Source organism: Miniopterus schreibersii (assembly GCF_964146895.1).
Source record: "Miniopterus schreibersii genome assembly, chromosome: 8".
NCBI lineage: Eukaryota > Metazoa > Chordata > Mammalia > Chiroptera > Miniopteridae > Miniopterus > Miniopterus schreibersii.
Window position 1 is genome coordinate 6,430,006 of NC_138109.1, and position 21,695 is coordinate 6,451,700.

Consider the following 21,695-nt stretch of genomic DNA (forward strand, 5'->3'; position numbering starts at 1 on the left):
AGCCTACATTCTTATGGGAGTGTCTGGATATTGCTGACATCTTGCTCCTACTATCTCTGGCCAGGACCAGGTAAATAGTAAATCATATAGTCACCCATCCTCATTGACTCCTCTGTTGTACTCACTGGCATCACTGCCTGGACTGTGAGTCACCCCCTTTACCATGGCCTGTACAAATTGATCCATGTGAGCCTCCTGCTGCTTAGATGCCTCTCCTTCCCTTTCTATTGTCAGAAGAGATAGGTCCACCAGAGAAGTAAGAAAACAGGTGTCAACAAATTACAAAGAATAAATAAGAGTTGATCTTACGATAATTAGGGTGATACATGAAGTTGGCTTCCACCACTCTGTTGTTGAGGGGCTGAGTCCTGCGGTAAATATTGTGGAGGGTCTTGTTCTGGTGATCCAGTAAGGAATTCTCTAGCTTCCAGACCTGTAGTCAACAAGAAGTGAATTATGGAGAGGAAGAGACAGTGAGTGAGTTTAGTTAGAAATTGGACTAGATCTTGGGTTTATGTAACTCTGACTGTGAGATCTCAAGCCCAGAGGAGGTTTTGGGTGCTGCATGTCAGGCAGAAGATCTTCATCCACTTATTCCTCCAAAAACCTTTCTTCATCTTTTTCTATGAGTATTTGGTCAACAATAGAAATGAGAGAAAGACGTAAACAGACATATCAAGCAACAAGCTTAATTTTTGTTTTTCTGAAAATGTCTGTATTTTGTCTACAAGCTTGAAAGACATTTTTTGCTACATGTATAATTTTAGATCAGCTAGTCATTTCTCTTGGTGCTTTGAAAATACAATTTCACTGCTTTCTGACTTTCACTGTTGCTATGTTGAGTCATCTCTCGGTATAATAATGCTCTTTTAATGATAATTTGTTTTTTCTCTCTGGCTAATTTTTAAATTTTTTCTTTAATATTTTGTGTTTTCACTGTGATGTGTTTAATGTTTGTTTGGTTTTTGTTTTTTTAATTTACATTGACTCTTTGGGCTTCCTGAATAGATGACTTGGTGTCTTTAAACTCTTCTGAAAATTTATCAGCCAATATTTTTCAAATTGTACCTCTTCTCTATGTTACCTCTCTTCCCCTAGGGTTTCAACCAGGTAGTTGTTAGCTCTTTGCACTATATTCTCTGTCTCTTTACTTCTTTTTTCATATTGTCACCTCTTTTTCTCTTTGTGCTTCATTTAGGTAATTTTCTCAACTCTGTCTTCCAGTTTACTAATTCTTTCTTGAACTGTGTCTAACATGCTATTAAATGTATTCATTGTGGCATTAATTTAAGTTACTATCTTTTCATTCCTAGAAATTCTATTTATTTTTTAAAGTCTACTTGGTCATTTTTATACTTTTTTGTTCTTTTCTCATATTTAAACCTCACAGTAAATATACTAAATATGTTTATATATATTATGCATTTTACACATGTAAGCATTCTTATTTTATATTAATTGTTTGATAATTTTACTATCTGAAAACTTTGTAGGTCTATTTCTGTTGACAGTCACTCATAGAGTCTTTTTCCTTGTGCCTTTTGCAATTTTATTTCTAATTGAGCTCATTTCAGGTAGCTTTGTGGAAATTCTTTAACATATGGATTTAAGGTGCACTTTTCCTGAGATAATTTACATTTGCTCCTATTAGGTATCTGGGGCACTTCCAGCCTGGTTGGCAACATTTTTGTGTATAGGTATCCTTGAATACGGGTCTTTCCACCTTTTCCTGGAGTAGGGAAATGAAAAGTTTAAGAAAAAGAAATTTTTTTTTTTTCTGAGGAAGAATATCACCCAAAAGGAAAAGTCACCTTTGCTTTGCGACCGCAGTACCTCTGTCCTTTATTTAACTCAACAAATATTTCTGTGCCTGTGCTATGCTGGAGGACAAGAGGTGACTGATATGGCTCTTCTCCTCAAAAGGCTCCAGATATTTTAGCATGGTGAAGACCTAAATATGAAGCCATCCTTCTTGCACAAGCCATTGCTGAAGTTAGAATGTAAGCTCCATGAGGACAGGGATTTTGTATTTCAAGGGCCTAGAACACTGCTTCCGAGAGCAGCACTCAATGAATATGTGCCTTCACTATGCAACTCTTCTATGACCTGGATTAGGCTCCCCTTGTTCTTTTGCTACATCACCTATGGTTCCTTGGATGCTGCGATGCCTGTCTGCCCATCTCTGCCACAGCACTAGTAAGACCACCCATGGCAGTATGGGTGAGGCACAGCAGCCCTGTACATGGAAAATACCATAGGAGCCCAGGAGCTGGCACTGTGTGAGATTTGGGGGAGCACTCTTGTTAACCAGGCAATCAGAAGGGGAGCCTTTGGTGAAGTGATGCCACGCATTACCTGTGCCTTGGAGAGCTGGACAAAGTCTGCCAACAGAAACCACTGGACATTCTCCGTACAGGGAGGAGTGGTGAGCGAGCCCTTGTAGCTGTAGTAGTAGCGGAGGTTTGGGGGCAGCATGTCCTGGACATCAAGGTCATTCAGAACTGTGGTTTGTCCTAACAGAGGGGACAACAGATAGAGAAATGTTAGAGCCTGGCTGGTGTGGCTTAGTGGATTGAGTGTTGTCCTGTGGACCAAGAGGTTGATCCCCAGTAGGGGGTGTGCAGGAGGCAGCCGATCGCTGAAACATCAATGTTTCTATCTCTCCCTCTCCCTTCCTCGCTATCTAAAAAATCAATAAAAACACATTTTTTTAAAAAAGAAATGTTAGAGACTGCTGCTGCCCCTTGGGAGGACAGCTCAGGCTCAGACCTCACCACATTCAAATCTCCTGATCTAAGCCGAAGAACATAGAAGCTGATTATTGGGAACCATTTCCCCAGTTTTCTGCTTCCTGGAAGGGGTGAAGAGCAGAGACCTCAGCTACCCCCCCGGCCCTTCCTCGTCTGTAACAAGGGAACAATCAGTAGGATTGCTGGGGTGCAGGGGAATGTGCTTGTTAAGCGCTGGCCTGGAACCAGCGTACGGGAAAGTACTCCAGTGTAACTGTCTTTGTCATTGTCGCCATTGTTAGGCCGAGGATGTGCCTTATGATAAATGTAAGAAATTAACTATGACTCCTAGTGGCTTCTGGGTAAGTGGCCTCAAAGAAGGAACAAAATTCTTTGCTTTGGACTCATTTAAAAGTGGGTGGATAGAGATTGGAAAGGTGGAATCAGAACCAAGCAGGGGTCCAGGCTCGGGCGCCTGGTCCTGAGCCCTTCCTGCCATGCCCGTGGGAACCAGGCTCGACCACAGGTGGGATGCAGGAGAGGGGTCCCTAGGGCATCTGAAGCCCCCACAGCACCCACACCCATTGCTGCACGAGAGCCGTGTGTAATGGGTCACTGTTTTAAGGTTAAGAGAAGAGAAAATTGGCCAGTAGATCTGACAACAGGGGTGACCTTGAAGGCTCTGGGAAGTGGCGGGGCCAGCTTGGGGTGGACAAGAAAAGGGAACAGGACTGTTAGATGACTCTCTCAAGGGGAGCTGAAAATGCTTTGGAAGCTGGGGGTAATGGTGGGGCCAAGAGACGCTTTTGTTTGTTTGTGTTTTGAGGTGGGACGTATTGGAGCAGAGTTGTGCACTGAGCAGAATAATCCAATGAAGGGTAAGAAATCAGTGATGTAGGAGAGAGGGGAGGGGGTGAGAAAAGGCCCTGGAATGAGGGGTCACGCTCGCGTGGAGGGTGGTGGTGGGCAGGATTAGGGTAACAGAGGTGTAACAGAGGTGGGGACATGGAGTTTGGTCGGTGCTGGCAGGTGAGAGAAGGTGAGTTTCTTCTCGATGAGTAAGAGGCAAGAAGCTGAGGCCCGGGCAGAGGAGGAAACGCGAGGTGATCATTTTGGAGAGGGAAAAGAAACGCCTAGAGTGGTAGTTTAAGATTTCTGGGCAGTATTGGTACCTGTCCGTATTTGTAGCTATGAATAAAAATAATGCCAGTTAGATGTCTGTGTTTCTGTCCAGCCACATTCAGCCATTTGGCTGCGAGTTGTTCTGGGGCCTTGGCAGGTGAGCCTGCGGGGGTATAAAGGGCCGAGGGTGTGCAGAGCGTTTGCTGGGCTGTCAGAACAATCCTGCGGACTCCCAGCCTGGCAAAGAGAGATGAGAGGCCCATGGAGGAGGCCAGGGGAGCTGGGGAAGGGGTGAGAACAGGAGTCAGGGAACCGGAGTCTTGGAGACGTGGCCAAAGTGAGATACACAAAACCAGGGCCTCAAAGCTGATGTGGTTATTGCTCAAGGTCAAGGGTTGACCATGGGAGTAGGTGATCCCTCCGACAAGAACTGGCCTTCTGGAGACGGGGAGGGAAGACCAGCTCCCGTGTCTGCGTGTCTAGGCACAATGACAAGGGGCTTCCATCTTGCAATTTTCCTGGCTTGACCCTAAAAATGGCATCTCTCTCTAGGGACCAGGATCATTCTTCCAGCTGGGGCCAGAGGTGAGAGTCACTTAAGTGAAAATAGCGTTGGCCACCCAGAAGTCCCAATGGTGGGAACGACAGGTAGTTTATGAGCAGGTTTCTCAGAGGGTTCGAGGCCTGAGCCAGCAGCAGGAATTGTTGGAAAAAGAGACTTCGCACAAGGAGGGTGCCCACCACTCGCAGGGCTATCTGCCACCCTCCCTGCCAGCGCCACCCTTCCTTGCCCCGTCCCCACCTCACACTCATTCCTTTTCCTCCTGCAGCTGCTGCTGGCTTCCCTTACCTGTGTACCTGACGTTTTTCAAGTGAGAAATGAAGTCGCTGTAGTAAGTGTTTTCAGAATAGTCCTTGATCTGCAAGAGAAACAGAGCAGTAACCTAAGTGGGAGGAAACTGTGGCCTGTCCCCACTGATCCACCTGCCGGTGTTCTGGCTGATTGGGCAGAGCCAAGGGTTGGGAGGGGACAGCCATCCATGCCCCAAGTTGTGCTGGGGGACAATCTGGCTGTTCTTTGCGAGCGACTGCCTGGCTGACTAGTCTCTCCCAGGCAGACAAGCTCTGAAACATTTTGGCAACTTCTTGGTGACTGGTGATGCCCTCAGAGAAGAGCCAGAGGTCACTGTTAGACTATCCCCGGTGACCCTATCAGGACCTGACTGCTCCAGTTCTGCCTACTGCCAGGATGCTCTTCATTTTTTATATGAGTTGACTTTTTTAAAGTCAGAAAAGTTGCTTTTGGTGGAAAAGGTCTATTTTCATGGTTCTTTCCAGTCAATGGAGTTGATCCAATTTTTCCGTGGTGTATAAATCCAAATTTCTGGGATTATAACTGCCACTGGCTATTTATTTTCTAACTGTGTCATGCCTTTTTTTGTTCCTCTCTTCCACCTTTTGTGCTCAACAAATACTTCTAATTTAATCATGTTTAGTTATTTTCTTAGGGTTGCTTATTTTCATAGTGATTACAATATACAACTTAGGTGGATACTAAGTTAACTAATAAAATCTAACAACTTTGCTCCAATATATCTCTACTTCTTCCACATCTTTCATCACCTATAATTACATCTACATATATTATAAAGCCAACAATACATTGGTTTATTATTGCTTTAAGTTATTTTGAGACATATACTAATATATATACTAATATATATAGATGGTCTTTTGTATAGGGTATCACACACAAAAATCGACACACACTTTAACAGCTGATAGCTCAATCGATGTTTCTTTTCCAATTTAACCCATTGGAATTAATAATTGCTTAAGGTGTGTATACATTTTTGGGGGACACCCTGTATTTACCCACTGACCTACCACTTCTGGCCCCCTTCATTGTTTTCTGTGGATTCAAATTACTGTCTGGTGTCATTTTCTTTCAGTGGTAAGATTTCTTTTAATATTTCTTATAAGACCCATCTGCTAGCAATTATCTCGGGTTTTGTTTACCTGGGTATGTCTTTTACTTCGCCCCATTTTTGAAGAGTGGTTTAGGATATAGGCTTCCTGGTTGACAGCCATTCCACTGCCTCCTGGTGACTTTTTTCTAATGAGAAGTCAGCCGTTAATTGTACCGTCAGTCTGTGTATATAACATTCTTTTTCTCTCATTGCTTTTGGCAGTTTGACTTGGATGTGTCTGGGTGTTTATCAGACATGGGGTTTGTTGAGTTTCTTGGCCTGGTACATTAATGTTTTTCATCAAATTTGGGGGCTTTTGGCCACTGTTTCTTCAACATTTCTTCTGCCACTTTCTCTCCTTTCCTTCTGGGACTCCCATTACACATATGTTGGGACGTGTGATCTTGTCCCCATGAGTTTCTAAGGCTATGTTTGTTTTTCTTCAGTCTTTTTTCTTTGTTCTTTGTTTTTCAAGTTGAATAATTTATTTGGTCTATTTTCAAATGCACCGATTCTTTCTTTTGCAGCCTCAAATCTGCGTTGAGCCCATGTCGTGGACTTTTTCATTTTGTTTATTATACTTTTCAGCTCTAGACTTTCCATTTGGTGCATTTTTATAGTTTCTGTTTCTCTATTGAGAGTTCCCTTTTAGGATCATTGTCATCATATTTTCCTTTAGTTCTTTGGATGTAGTTTTAAAAAATCCTTTGAACATATTTATGGCAATTGATTTAAAGCATTGTCTGCAGAGTTATGCTGGGTCCACAGAGCCCCTTTCTGTTGACTGCCATTTCTTCTCCTGAATATGGGTCATATTTTCCTCTGTCTTTGCATGCCCAACTTTTTTGTTGAAAACTGGACATTTTAGGTAATACATGGTAGCAAATGTGAATTCTGATTTTTAAAAATTGTCCTAAGGTGTTTTTGTTTGTGTGTGTGTGTGTGTGTGTGTGTGTGTGTGTGTTTAGTAATTTGCCTGGGCTTTGTCAGCAGGATATATCTCCCCAGCAGTATGTAACAGCTGAAGTCTCTGATCTACTGTTTAGTTTTGTTTTTTCTTCCTAAAACAACAGAAAGTTATTCTCTCCCAGCTCCGGAGGCTAGAAGTCTGAAATCACGGTGCCATGATGGCCACGCTCCCTCTGAAGGCTCCAGGGAAGACCCTCCCTTGCCTCTTCCCGCTCCAGTTATTCTAAGCAACCCTTGGTGTCCCTTGGCTAACAGCTGCATCAGTCCAATCTCTGCTTCCAGTGTCACATTGCCGTCTTCCCTCCACATCCGAGTGTATCGGTCTCTGCTCGGTCTTTAATATTGTGTTTATTGTTTAGCCTGGATCCCTAGGGGCCACCTAGGGCCAGCAGAGCTTGTGGGCAGTCAATGCTTCTAGCAGAGGTTATGCTCAAATGCCTTGAGCCCCTCAGATCTGCACCCTCTGCCGATGGAGCTGGCTGAGGGTCTAGAAGCACGAAGTCCAGCCAGTTCTCAAGCTGGCCTCACCTTTTACTTCCCACCTCTTGGAAAGCTGACAGTTCCTCTGTGGCTCTCTCATTTCCAGGACCTCTTCAGTAAATCCCTGACTGCTCTGCCACTTGCCATGCACCCCGACTGGGACTGCTCCGCAGGCTATCAGAGCTGGGAGTTTTCCTTCTGTCTTCTGTCAAGTTTGCTACTTTTACTGACAGCCCTCCCACCATGAGTTTTCAACTTACACCCCAAATCCAGTCAGCCCCTTGCCCCAGGCAGTGCAGCCGCCAGTTTTCCTGCCCAGCCTCCCCTGGTGAACGACCCTGCTGGCCGAGTTAGGGGTGGGGATGGGGCGTCCACAGACTATCATTGTTCTTACTCAGAATTCGAGCTATTTCACAAATAAAGGCCTCCGTTTGCTGTTTGCCTTTGGTCCATTTCCAGAGCACTGATATGGTTGTTTGTGGCCATTTTATTCGCCTTAATACTTGTTTGGGGGGCACGGGGTTCAGTGACTACTTGTTGCCAAGGAGCCGTAAGTCCCACCCTCCAGGCTTCCTTAGAATCGCAGAGGTGTTGCCTCCACCTGGCGGGTCACAGGCTCCCCTCTCCCCTCGGGCCAGCTGATGTCCAGTCAGCCCTCTGTGACCCCAGCTCTCTTAGGTCAACTTGTCCAAGGTCCCCGAGTTTGATAGCACGGAAGGAACGTGCGCTAGAAAAAAGTAAACCTTCCCTCGAGTCAGCAGGTCCAGGGATTGCGAGCCCAGGAGCAGATGAGGAGGGACAGGAAGGAGGACCCTCGGCCTGCCCTTAACGCCTGTGTGGGCGCTCACCTGTGACAGCACTGTGACGTCTCACCTACCTCAATGAGGGCTGCCAGCACAGCCAGGCCATCCGGGGCGTTCTTGGCTGCATCGAAGCTACCGTATTTAGAATTGTAGTGGACGACATGCATCTGGGGACAAGGAAAGGCAGGTCAAGGGCAGTTCAGAGAGACTGAGTGCTTCGGGTTTGCAGGAAGGAGGAAAACAGGCTCCACCCGAGGCCTCAGACTGTCCCACACAAACAGCGCCAACCTCCATCTAGACCACAAGACCTATCAAGACCAGAAAGTCCTCCAAGAATGGAAAGAGCATGAGTGGGGGTCTGGGAATATAGCAATTTGAGGGCATCCCTCCAGGCAGACCAGCTGGCAGAGTCCAGAGGGATGATAGGAGGCCCCTGGGTTCTCCTGAGGTCTCCATGGAGTGGACATGGCCACTTGTCCCAGGAGGCTACTGTGAACCTAAGGACAGATCTGAGCAAGAGAGGGAGCCCGGAGAATCCAGCGCACAGAAACCCAGCTGGAAGTGAAGCTTGCGCCCGCGCGGGCTGTAAACTCTTGCCTTGCTCTGACTTCTTTGAGGGTGGGGACCCTGGCCGAACCCCCGGCACACAGCAGCGATCAATGAGTAGTTATGAATGAATGAAAAAGATACTCAACCTCACCTGACATGACCATCACCCCTGCACAACGTCTCTGTGGCTGTTTGAATAAGAGAAGCGACTATGGGCCCTGAAGGAGAGCGGACCGGGTCAGGGTCCTCAAGGTACCTCTGCTACATATCTGACGCCGTCGATGGTGTGCTCAGAGCCGCTGATCTCGGAGGACGCGCCGCCCCAGTGGAAGTGCATCTGCAGGGCCACGTACTCGGTGCCGTTGGCGGTCATGCGCATGGTGGGGGGCAGGCTGATCTGCACTGGAAGAGAGGACGAGGGGCAGTGAGTGGCGCGGGCGGCGCGGTGAGTCGGGCCTGCTGGCTGGGCAGCCTCCCTGGCCACCTGCTCGCTCCTGGGGCAACCGGCACTCCCGACGGCCACGAGCAGGGCCGCCCGCTGGAGGAGGCGACTGGTACCGAGTAAGCGGGCTGGGCAGGCGCCTCTCCCAGGGCGCGCACCTTCCCGCACAGAACCAGAAGGTCAGGGGCGGGACGCGAAGTGGCAGGTCTAGCTTGCTGGCCCCAGGGAAGGAACAGGCCCTGAAATAATACGGCCAACGGGTGGGAACCTGAATTCACTCTCCACCTCCAGGCCACTTTGGAATTTGCCTGTGGTGTCAGAACGGGAAGCGGGGTCACTTGGGCTATTTTGATGACTTTTACTGCCTGGAGCGAGCACTGCGTGTAAGGCCAACGTGAGGTCTTTGTCATCTTCGTAACGTGGTTAAAATCCTCCCAGGGAGCCTTCTAGAAATAGCCCGACTAACAGCCAGCTCCGCTCCATGTACAGCAGCGGCCCCGCGGGCCTTCAACACTTACTTCTTGGACAAGGGAGCCAACCCAGGGGAGGTGGAAAGAGGCTCAGAGTCACTTGGTCATCAGTCAGGGCAGAGCTGGCCCAGAACTGGGCGTGGACTGAGCGTTGTCACCAGCACAGGTGCAACTTGTCAAAGGACAAGAGACCAAATTCTGCAACAAGTCAGGAAACCCACAGGCCCTTGGCTTGGCATTTCCTTGGACTGTGACTACCAGTGGATGAGCCGGAGCATTAGGCTCCTGCCAACAGAGAAACGGATCTCGCTTCTCGCTCCCCCCTGCCCGGTGCCCTGCAGACTTCCCACAGCAAGGTCGCGCCGGTCACACAGCCGCTCTTCACTTTGCTGGCTCAGGCCTTGGCGAAATCTCTCTCTTTTGGAACAACCAGCAAAAGGAAGACATGGGGGCGAAACACCAGAGAGCGACTAAGGGAAGTATCTGCGAGGGTATAACTGAGGACTTGGAAAGGGACCGGCAGCATCTGTCCTGTTAGCAAGGTCTTTAAAGCCATCGGAGATGGTTATAAACAAGTCCATCTTCCAACACAGCAAATATTAACAGAGCCCCGGAGGAGAGTCATCCCTGCCTGGCCCTGCAGGAGGAAGAGGGAAACTTGGGGAAACTTGGCCTCCAATGCATGTCCCTGCCCCCCAACAGTAGGCAAGCTTGTTAATCTCAACGGTGACAGGTGTCTGGAGTCTGCGGACGTTAACGGCTTCCCTGAGTGTCCGTTCTGCAGCGTCTAGAGACGGTCACTGTCCTCCGTAGCTGATTATCTACTGACAAGCCTTGGCTTTCTCGTCTGGAAATTATGGAAACAGGGTCTGTGAGTGGCCGGAGGCCAGGCTGTGCTCTACTCAGATGACAAAGAGCAATTTTCTTGCCTCTTTACACCCGAGCATGCTGCCCACCCTGGGCAGTTACACAGAAGTAGTGTAGTGATCAGTGTCCACATGTGTACACAACACACGCACACACACATAAAGCATAACAGGGACACTGAAACAGCGTTGACTCTTGTCTGTGAAGACCAACAATTAAACATTTTTTCCAACTAAACATGGATGTAATTAAGCTATGTATTGAGAAAAAAAAAATAGCCTAAGTGTTTAGAGATGGTGCATACATCCAATTTTAGTGACAACCAGATTTGCTGAGCTTTAAGCATTCAGCAAGTGACCCACCAATGTTGATTTTGTGTTGCTCTTTACCCAAATGACTTTTTTTTTTGGAGGAGGGGGCAAAAGCAGCGACACTGCGTTTGAATGTTAGGCTCTGCCTCCAGCTCTCTGTGTATGCTAACCCCTCTAGCGCCGTGGTTCTGCTTCGGCTTCATAGTGATTGTGAGGCATCCAAGGCAGGTATACAATTATTTTCTCATTAATACCCAATGTGTGTTGTGTTTTTATATTAATAATAAAAAAACCCACAGCAAATATTAGGTGTTTGGTACCTGTCAAATGCCCCTTCTTTCCCTCCAACTTGTCTAAAGCATCCGGGAGCTGTGATTAAATTCATAATGGAACAGTCTGTATCGCAGAAATCCGCCTCCAGGATTTCCACACGCCCTTGGGTAGAACAGGTGCTTTGTGTTCAGTGCTTAAAATGTAGCCTTGAAATCAGGGCTCACACGGAAACAAATGGAAGAGCTTGTAAAAGGAGATATTCAGAGTCATCCGTGCCAAGAGATTGGAGAACTGAGGACCAGGCCAGAGCTTTCTAATGGGCAATTAGCCGGCCCCACACGGGCAATAACAGAGAACTTGTTAAAACCCAATTTCCTGCAGACGGAATGTCTGGATCCTCAAGTTTGATCAACGGGATCGCACAGGCCAGACTGAAAGATGACAGCAATTCTGAGCTTGTCCCTGTGCTTTTGAAAAGGTGAGGCCAAATCTCTGTCCCCCAAAATCAACCTGGGGCACCTTCCAGATACTGAAAATTGATTTAACTTCCAGAAGAGGTTGTTCCCCCTTGTTTGAAATTAACTAAGTTCTTATCAGACCAGAAAACCCACATGATCTGAGCATGTTCTGTGCTCCAGTAACAGCAGCTAAGGGTCAAGGCTGTGAAAGTCAAAGGCTGAGGCACTGGCCCCAGCAGGAGGGGACTCAGGAGACAGGATGGAAACGTATGGTGTGGGATCCCGGGTTAGATCCTGGATCAGAAAGAGCACATGAACAGGAAAGAGATGAAATTCAAATATATGCAGAGGTCTTTAGAGTAGTTAAGCACGTTGTGTCCGTGAAGTATGGTTATAGGGTGTAAAGATGTTAATGTTAGAGGAAGTGGGACAAGGGGATATGGCCACTCTCTGTACTATTTTTGCAATTTTTCTAGTCTAAAACTATTTCAAAAAAAGACAAAACCACCCTTGTTCCTGCAGAGCCTTTGAAGATCCAAACCTGCTCAGAACCTGCATGACTCCTGGGTGTCTCTCCAGGGTCTGTCCTTCACGCACAAATTTTTTCCTTCAAATTCGTCTCATTGATGCCGGGCTCTGGGCAGGGCACTGGGATAGACAATGAGGAATCGTCCCTCCTCTCAAGGAACTCACCAGTGGAGGGGCTGATAGTGCCTCTCAAAAGAATAGTGTTGTTTTTCCCACTGAACACTGAAAACCCAGGACCTCAGGTCTTTGAGCCTTCCTGGGGCCTATGAACATGTATTTGGGGATATTAAAAATACAAATATGAATCAGTACTGCTCCCTAACCATTACTGGTCCACAACAAAATAGAGAAATTGAGAATAAGCTTAAGAAACTTTTATAGCAATTTGTCCCAATATCTGGGTGTGTCTTCAATTTCTTTTTTATTGAAATGTAACTTATATCTGTTTAATATTATGTCTGCTTAATATAATGATAAAAATGGGGCACATAAAAATATAAACATAAAGTAGAATTTGAAATTAAAAACACAATACCATTTACATTATCAACCCCCAAAATTAAATATTTAGGTAGAAATCTAACAAAATATGAACACAATCTGTTTGAGGAAAACTACAAAACTCTGATGAATGAATCAAAGAAGTAAATAAATGGAAGGATATTGCATATTCTTGGATAAAAAGATTCAGTATTGCCAAGATGTCGGTTCTTTTCAACCTGATCTATAGATTCAACACAATGCCACTCAAAATCCCAGCAAGTTATTTTGTGGATATTAACAAACTGATTCTAAAAGTTACATGAAGAGGTAAAAGATCCAGAATAGCCAAGTCAATATTAAATAAGAACAGAGTCAGAGGACTGACACTACCTGACTTCAAGACCTACTAAAGAGCTACAGTAATCAAGACAGTGTGGTATGGTCGCAAGAACAGACAAACAGACCCGTGGAACAGAATAGAAAGCCTGGATATAGACCCACCTAATTACAGTCGACTGATCTCTGACAAAGGAGCGAAGGCAACGCAATGGAACCAAGTCTTTTCAACAGATCGTGTTGGAACACTGGGCAGCCACATGCAAAGGGATAAATCAGGTGTGGACTTTATGCCCCTCACCCAAATTAACTCAAAATGGACCACAGACCTAAATGTAAAATGCAAAACTATAAAACTCCTAGAAATAACATCGGAGGAAACCTAGATGACCATGGGTATGCTGATGCCTTTTTATTTCATTTATTTTTTATTTTTAATACGTCTTTATTGATTTCAGAGAGAGGAAGGGAGAGGGAGAGAGAGATAGAAGCATCAGTGATGAGAGAGTCACTGATCGGCTGCCTCCTGCCCGCCCCCCGCTGGGAATGGAGCCCGCAACCTGGGCCTGTGCCCTGACCGGGAATCGAACCCTGATCGCCTGGATCCTAGGTCGATGCTCAACCGCTGAGCCACGCCCGGCCGGGCCGGTGATGCCTTTTTAAATGCAACACCAAAGATATGATTGATGAAAGAAATCACTGATTAGCTGAGCTTCATTAAAATTTAAAACTTCCGTTCTGCGAAAGACTGTATCAAGAGAATGCGAAGAAAAGCCCCAGACTGGGAGGAAGCGTTTGCAAACTCCACATCTGATAAAGGCTCTTATCCAGAATACACACGAACTCTTCACCCTCAACAGTAAGAGAAGGAACCGCCTGGTCAGAAAATGGGCCAGAGACCTTAACGGGCACCTCACCGAACAATGTGCAGAGGCAGACATAAGTATAGGACAGGGTGCTTCACACCCTGTGTCATCAGGGAAACACAAATTGAACAGCAACGGGACACCACTGCGCGCCTGTGAGAACGGCCGCCACCCGGGCTGGCGAGGCCGGGGGGCAGCAGGACCCCCGCTCACTGCTGGTGGGAGTGCCCGTGGGGCAGCCCCTTGGGAAGACAGTGCAGCCGTTTCTCACGAAACCAAACAGGCCCTCGCCATAGGATCCGGCGATCACACCCCTCGGGATTTCACCCAAAGGAGCCGAAAACTTATGTCCACGCAAAAATCTGCGCGCAGGTGTTTACAGCAGCTTTACTCATAACCGTCAAAACACAGGAGCTGCCAGCACGCCCTTCGGTAGGTGGACGGATAAATGAGCTGTGGTCCATCCAGACAATGGAATAGTGTTAACGCTCAAAAGAAATGAGCCATCAAGCTGTGAGGAGACCTGCAGGAACCTTAAATGACATTACTGAGTGAATGAAGCTGATCTGAAAAGCCATACGCCGTGTGATTCCAACCCTAGGACATTCCGGGGAAGGTCAAACTATGGAGACGGCAAAAAGATCGGTGGTTGTCAGGGGCTGGGGTGGAAGGAGAGAAGAGTCACCTGAGCACGGAGCACAGTTAGGGCAGTGAAGCCACCCCGTAGGATATTATGATGGTGGTAATGTGTCGTTACGTGTTGGTCCAACCCATAGAAGGTGCAACACCAGGAGTGAACCCTGAGGCACACTATGGATCTGGGGTGATGTGGAGGTGTCAATGTTGGTTCATCCTTGGCAAAAAAGGAAAAAAAATGTACCATTTTGGCGAGTGATGTTCATAAGGGGCTTAAGCTGGGCCTGCAGGGAGTGTTTGAGAGATTGCTGTACTTTCCACTCAATTTTGCTATGAACCTAAAACGGCTCTAAAAAAAAAAGTCTATTAAAATATATATTATATAATATATAAATATAAATAAATATATATATTTATATCTTAGGTTCCAAAATACTAAACGAACCCTGGAAAATCAAAATTAATAATGTTTATTTACATCATGTAAACTGCATTGTTCAACTTGGTACTCGACATTTCGTTCCATTTGAAAATGTGTATATTAGGGATTTTTCCTTCAGTAGAATTCCTGAATGTGTGTGGAGCTTGCTGGAAACCAGTTGTATAGCCAGTTGTAAAGAGTAACCAAATAATCTCAAAAGCTAAATTATAAAACTCTTTCAAAATACATCAAAGAAATATGAGTAAGGTGAGCTGTGAGTGCCTTCTGTTTGATGTGCTATAAGGTGGGGTAGGGACCCAAAGGAACAGGCTTCTGGCCTCCAGGACACCCTGCAAATGCAGAGCATGGATTTTACGTTGTCCAGTCCAGGCTTCTGACGCGGGGGTCACTCAGACCCAGCTTTTCCTGCCTGACCTTCACCCCCTTTCTAGGAGGGAACAGAAAACAAGTGCTACTTTTAAGCCTCTGAGAAGTGCTGGGCCTACCTGTTGGGCACGTTGAGCTGATCGGACTCAATGGAGAAAGTGAGGAGAATCAGACTGGGGCACAGATCACACTGGGGCACACAGGCCACTGGGTAGTGTGGCTTCGGCAGCATTGCCGCTGTCACCTGGATTTGCCGCTGGCTGGGTCAGGGTGAGTGCGGGAGAAGCTAACGGGACTGAAGGAGCCAGGGGGACCGAGTCTAAAGACAGGCTGCACGACTTCCAAAGAGCCTCCTCATGTCAGGGCCTTAACGCTGGCCAGCTCTCCAGCTCCCAGGCTGTGTCTAGATCCCCTGGTGACCACCCGCGGTCAGGGGCCTGTCGCCCACCTTACCTGTGTGGCCGTTGTTGATCATGGAGAACTCGCCCCCCTGGGCCTTGTAGCCGGTGAGTTTCAGAGCCTGCAGGGTGGGGTTGTATTGCACCATCTTCCTCTGCAGGTTGATGGGCGACTGCCTCTCCTTGCTGCAGGTGGGGTACTCCTCAGCCCAGTGTGCCTCATCCAGTGCCCCCCCTGAGACAGGAGAGAGCCAAGGGGGTCACAGGTCAGGGTGATGCCAGGCTGAGCCCTCCCTGGGCCAGGGCCTGCAACTCACAGCAGGGCCTGCCCAGTGGGGGTTAGGGGGTGAGGGGACAGCGGCCAGGCAGAATGCCAGGGTCAAGGCCAACCATCTGCCTTCTAGAAAGCAGAAGCAGGGCCTCAGAAGGAGGCGGGCGGGGCATCTGAATCAACTCCATGACCCTGGTATCTGGAGCTTGGGTGCTGACTCCTAGCTTTGCTATTGCAGTCGCCTGCCCTGGGGACATGGCTGAGGATTTTGAAAGCAATGATGACGACATAGCTTCCGTTTTCCCTTTGAAGGACTGTCAGCCAATAAACCTATGAGGGAGATCCTGGGGCTTGGCGTCACTGTGCTGCTTCCAGGGCCTTTTCCTCATTTCCTCAGATGGCACACTTTCCTTCCCAGCCCCCAGCGGTGACTCAGCTCCCCACCCCCGATGGCCTGACCTCCCACCTGCTTCCTAGCTCCAGTCCTTTTCAGTTGGTTCCCAATACAGTAAAAACCACCTGGGTGCTTCCATCCATGGACTCAGGGCAAGAAAGGAAGCTCCAGGTTCAAAGATGAGCAGACAGTTAAAAAAAATACCAAACTGCCCTGATCAGAGTGACTCAGTGGCTGGAGCATCGACCCGAGCACCAAAGGGTCTTGGGTTCGATTCCTGGCCAAGGGCATGTACTTGGGTTGCAGGTTCGATCCCTGGGCCTGGTTGGGGCACCTGTGAGAGGCAACCCATCCATACGTCTCTCTCTCTCATCAATGTTTCTCTCTCTCGCCCCATACTCCTTTACACTCTATAAATAAAAAAAAGCCAATGGAAAAAATCTCTGGTGAAGATTATATATATATCAAAGTAAGGAAATGTATCTTTCTTACTAACCATAGTGGACAGAGTGGACCCTGGGCTCACGCCCCTGCCGTGGGGAGTCTCCTTCCCCCTGGGGCGTAGCTGCGTGGTAAGGGCACAGCTTGTTTTAAGGAGGGACGTTTGCGCAGGGCCTTTTGCAGTGTCTTGGTTTTGCAATAGGAAAGTCCACTCTGCCCTTCTCTGTGTAATATACGAACCAGTTTTTAAACAATTCTTTCCTAGAGGCGGATGCCAGGATCAAGGACAGCTCAAGATCAAAAGGCTTTGGCCCATGCCCCTGCCAGCATAGGAGGGTGGCCTTAAGTATCCCCAAAGGGTACTTTGCCCTAGCTGCCCCGAAGTTCTCCGGGCCCTTGGTGGCTTTCTGAAGGCCCACAGTCTCAGAGGACGGGCTGGGCTGAGGGGGACAAGACCTATGCTGTTGGAATTCTCTCTTCCTTACCCTCGTGCCAGGACCATTGGCCTCCTGTGGGGAGTCCTCTCTCCAGACGGACAGGATGGCCAGAGCTGGCGTCCTGTCCCCTGAAGCTGAACTTTCTGTGTCTCCCTGCAGCGTCCCTAATTCTGTTGCCCTGGACTTAACAGGACATAGGTCCACCCTGAATGTGTGCCTCCCCCTGTCTGGGAGGGTGGCTGTGCAGAGAGTGGGCTCCACGCCATGTTTGCTCCTGGTCCTGCGTCAGCCAGTGGACACAAGCGTCCTCTCGGGGCGCATCCCGAGGGGCAGCTCAGAAAAGATGGGGGGGGAGGCAGGCGCTCTCTGTACCGCCGCATGGAAGTGGTGTGTCGTGTCCAAACCACAGGCGTGGCCTTCCAAGTGCCAGGGGCTTCAGTTTTACATGTGAGAGTCAGGATTCAGTGAAGGGTAGATTCAAGTGTCTGCAAGGTCGTGGCAACCGAGGGAGGGCAGCTGGAGCTGCCTAAAGGTGACCAGGAAAGGTCACCGGGTTCTCCGCAAGTCACCACGTTCTGGGGTAGCCACATCTCAGGAACTGCTGAGAAGAAAGCTCCCCAGAGCCCCGCGCGCCCTCCGTGAGCCTGCAGGAGGCCCTTCGCTTTCATTCTTTCTTTCTTTTTTAAATCCTCACCCAAGGATATGTTTTTGTTGATTTGAAAGAGAGAGAGAAAGATGGGAGAGAGAGAAACATCCGCTGCCTCCCCTGCTCGCCCCAGCGGGGATCGAACCCTCCACCTTCTGGTTCACGGGGCGATGCTCCGACCAGCTGAGCCGCCCGCCGGGGCTGCAGGTGGCCCTTGGTAGCAACTTTATGTTCCCCTAACGCCAAGGAAGCCAGCGCCCTCGCGGGCACAGGCGGTGGGCGGCTTCCCGGGCCAGCACCCCGCAATGGTGCGGGGCCCGCCGCACGTGGGAGCTGCCAGGCTTCACGGCGGTCCTCGGGGCGGGGGTGCTCCCCGCCGCACATGGGGGTGGCAGGGGACCTGCAGCCCCTGGGTGGGGCTTACCTGAGTACGTCCACCCGGACCCATGCTGGGCCAGGGCCCCCAGGAGCAGCAGCGAAGGCAGTGTCAGCAGAGCGGTCATGGCGAGCAGGCCTGGAATGGGGGCCGGTGCAGGGAAGCTCCTCTTTTAAAAGCTCAGGGACAAACTGGAAGGCACAATTTACCGTCGGGCTGGTCCACCCTCTGCTGCACCCACTAAAACAACACCACCTCTCACAATGGCCCTTCTGACGGGCTCACGTGGCTGGGCCGTGCGCCGCCCCATCTCCTTCGGCGACATTGCCATGTCCAGTTAGCCCGTAGGTTTGGTTGTTCTATGTCCTGACTTATGAACTGTCACATGAAGGGCCACACAGGGCAGCCTTTGTGGCCGGGGACACCAGGAAGGAAAAGGCCCGAGGCAGGGAGAAGCAGATGGGAGGCTTCCCTGGATCGGTGAGCTTCCTGCCCCCTGGCTCCTGGCGAGGGCCACCGCCAGGGCCTGAAAACCCTTGCCAGGTCCTGCCTGGTACTTCCTATCTGTCTCAGTAATTGTCACCAGACACTGCTGCGGACTGTGGCTGCCCTCAGCCAGGCACCTTGGGAAAGGACCTACCCCAATGTGTGGGCCTGGGATGGAGACTCCCAACGGAGGCAGTCATGCCCTATCCTCACTCTGAATTCAGCGACTGAGCCTGAATCCCCAGCTCATGAGCCACGTCCCAAGGCGGGCCTCTGGGCCACCGAGCTGCTGTGGGCGCTATGTGGCCCCATGAAATGCATTGTTCCAGCAGCTGCGGTGAGCTCTGCTACACCCAAACCAATCAAACATGTCACAGCAATGGACTGCCAAACGTGTCAGAGCAATGGATTGCCTAAGCCTCCTGCATCCACTTGGGTAAACAGTCCTTGAACTTAGCCGAGGGAGAGACTTTTGAGTTGACACCTGCTGACAGGCTAGCACTTCGCATGCCCTCCAGAGAGGGCACAGGCAAAGGGCAGCCGTGTTCCTGTGGATGTCTTGTCCCCTGGCCAGATTCAAAGGACCATCCTATTCTGGAGAACAGAGCTAAGCCCCCAGCCTCATTCATCTCATTGCTGACTTTCCCCTGGAGTCCCAGGGGTGCTGGAAGGGCGAGGTGGCTCGTGAAGTCAGCATGGTGAAGGACAAGGACTCTGAAGTCCCACTGGTGCTTAGATCCCTGCTCTGCCACTTACTAGCTGGGTGACTTTTGTCAAGTTACCCACTTTGTGCCTCAGTTTTCCCATCTTTAATAGGATTTGATGATGTACCTCCCTCCTGGGGATTAACAACAAATTTGTGTATCATACTCAAAGCAGCAGATGGGATGTGACAAATGGCGTTTTAATCTATTCAGACCCCTCAATTCCATGGAGAAAGGATGTGATTTATTATGGTCACCCAGTCTGTTAGTGAGGGGACTAGAGGCAAAAATGAAGGACTTCTTCAACTCCCAGAGCTCTCTTCCCCATTTTCAGGAGTTAGAAACCCACTGTCCTGTCTTTGCCGATAAGTCACACCCTGCCTGCTGGGCCCTGCCCCGATGAAGGGCCACCACATAGATCCCGTGAGACCCCCGCCGTGAGGACAGCAAAGATGCACTGACCTTTAGGTAGGCCAGGGACCCCTGACATCCGACTGGCAGGAAAACACAAATTGAGCCAACTGGATATTTTTTCTGGGAATCAGACAGAATTAGGAAGCTGGAGCCTGCAAGGTCATGCTGTGGTGGAGGCCAGGAGGTTTGGATCCACCGAGGCAAAGGGAGGCTGGAGTGAGAGGCTGCACAGAGCAGGAGGAAGGAGGGGCTGGGGGAGTGAGAATGCAGGAACAGATGCTCAGAGAAAGGGGGGCTCCAGGAGAGGGACCCGCACATGTCAGTGCTGGGGAGATGGAGAGTGTCCCACCACCAATGGCTCCCTCTGTCCTGCGGGTAGCACTCTTGGAAGCCCAGGGAGCCCTGTTGCCTTCATCGCCCCACCAAGTCCTCACAGTAAGTGCCCGGTTCCCTTTGTGAGTCTGTCATTTTAGCAGCCCAGCCATGGAGCCCTCCTGCAACATACTCATCCACAGGGCCTGAGGCTTTGCTCTGGGTCCTCCGTATCCTTGGCTCAGACAAGAGTCTGAGCTGGCTGGGAATCTGGCTAACGTTGACACTAGGTGGTCAGGGTCAATAATTACATTAATTAAGCAATCGGACCAGCCAGGCCCATAAAGTATTAGACCCATCTGCTAATGAGAAACATGACTAAAGAAACAGAGTCCCCTCCCTCTCCCGTGTAGCGTATTCCAATGACATAATCCGCACAGACTCAGGCAAGGTCACTTTTGTTGCCTGCTTTCTCGCTGTCTTCTTCAATCCTAAGATTTTCCATTAACTTTGGACATGAGTTCCCTTGTATTTACGAAGCACGTTGTTTGGTTTGGTTTGGGCTTTCGGTCTTGTTTTTTTAATGTCACATTAGACTCTGAACTCGCTTCTGCCTTCATCCAAACACATCTCCAGCACATCAAGGTTGTATCTTAGTCTAAACACCTGTTCTTTCTGGGGCCTATGGTTTGAGTGGCTGTCTATGAGATGAGTTGACAAGCATGCCATTTTTATCACAACGTAATGTCAAAATGAGAAAGGGCCTTTTGTTCTTCCTTGGTGCCACCACAGCTCCATGAGGAAGGCCCATTGAGGCAAGGAAGAAGAGGGCAGGCAGGTGTGGTCAGCCCAGGTGAGCAGGGAAGTACTATCAGCCAAGAGAAACAGGGAAGCACCATCAACCCAGGGCAGCAGGGACGCATGGTCAACCAGGTGAACAGGGAGTGGGGAATCATCCTAGGGGAACATGTAGGGTGACCAGCCCAGGTGAGCATAGAACCATGTCAGTGCAGGTGAGCAGAAAGGGGTCACCAGCCAGGCGAGCGTGGAGGCACCATCAGGCCAGGTGAGCCCGTGCTCAGGTGTAGACAGGACTGGCACAGAAGAACGAATCTGGCTACAGAAGATTATGTACGTTGTGGCTGTAAGTAATACGGACAAGACATTGTCCTGTTTCATTCTGGAGTTTCAGCTCTGGAATCATGAAGAAAGACTCATTCTGGACAAGCAAATGTTCTATATGGTTAAAGGCTCAATTCTATATAACCAGTAAGACATTTAGTCCATTTTGTTAGGACTCTAAAACATATTACACTCCTCTGCTAACTTAAAAAGGTAACGCTGAATGTAATTAAACTTTTCTTAATGACTAAGGCCCATTATTATGAAAATTATTACTCTGCATTGTAATATATTGATGCCCACAGGGCCCGTAACTATATATGGCTGTCCTCCCCACATGAAAAGACCCCTGTTGTTTTTTTTATTTCTTATATCTGATATTGAGGGGGAAGTTAGCTAGCTTACTCAGTTATTAAAGCAATGTACACCCACGTTCCTAGGTGATATTAAATTATTAACATCCATGACCAATCAGAAAAGAAGTGAGACTTGGTGATATAGCAGGGTCCAGAAGCCCCTGCCCTGTTAGGAGTTAACCCTTTAGTTGGTGGATTGAAGGGAGATTGGGAGATCCCAGGGCAGGGCTGGGCAGCA

General features: G+C 48.9%; 1 protein-coding gene across 1 annotated transcript; it reads right to left on the bottom strand.

Annotated features, from left to right (window-relative positions):
* Positions 1-90: 90 nt before the first annotated feature.
* CA6 (carbonic anhydrase 6) lies at positions 91-18,190 on the bottom strand (the record flags this gene model as incomplete). Its single annotated transcript, XM_081144342.1, has 8 exons — positions 91-224; positions 310-433; positions 2,356-2,513; positions 4,702-4,771; positions 8,148-8,240; positions 8,879-9,024; positions 15,554-15,733; positions 18,112-18,190. The coding sequence occupies 8 exons, from the start codon at positions 18,188-18,190 to the stop codon at positions 91-93; spliced, it is 984 nt and encodes a 327-aa protein (XP_081000468.1).
* Positions 18,191-21,695: the final 3,505 nt, after the last annotated feature.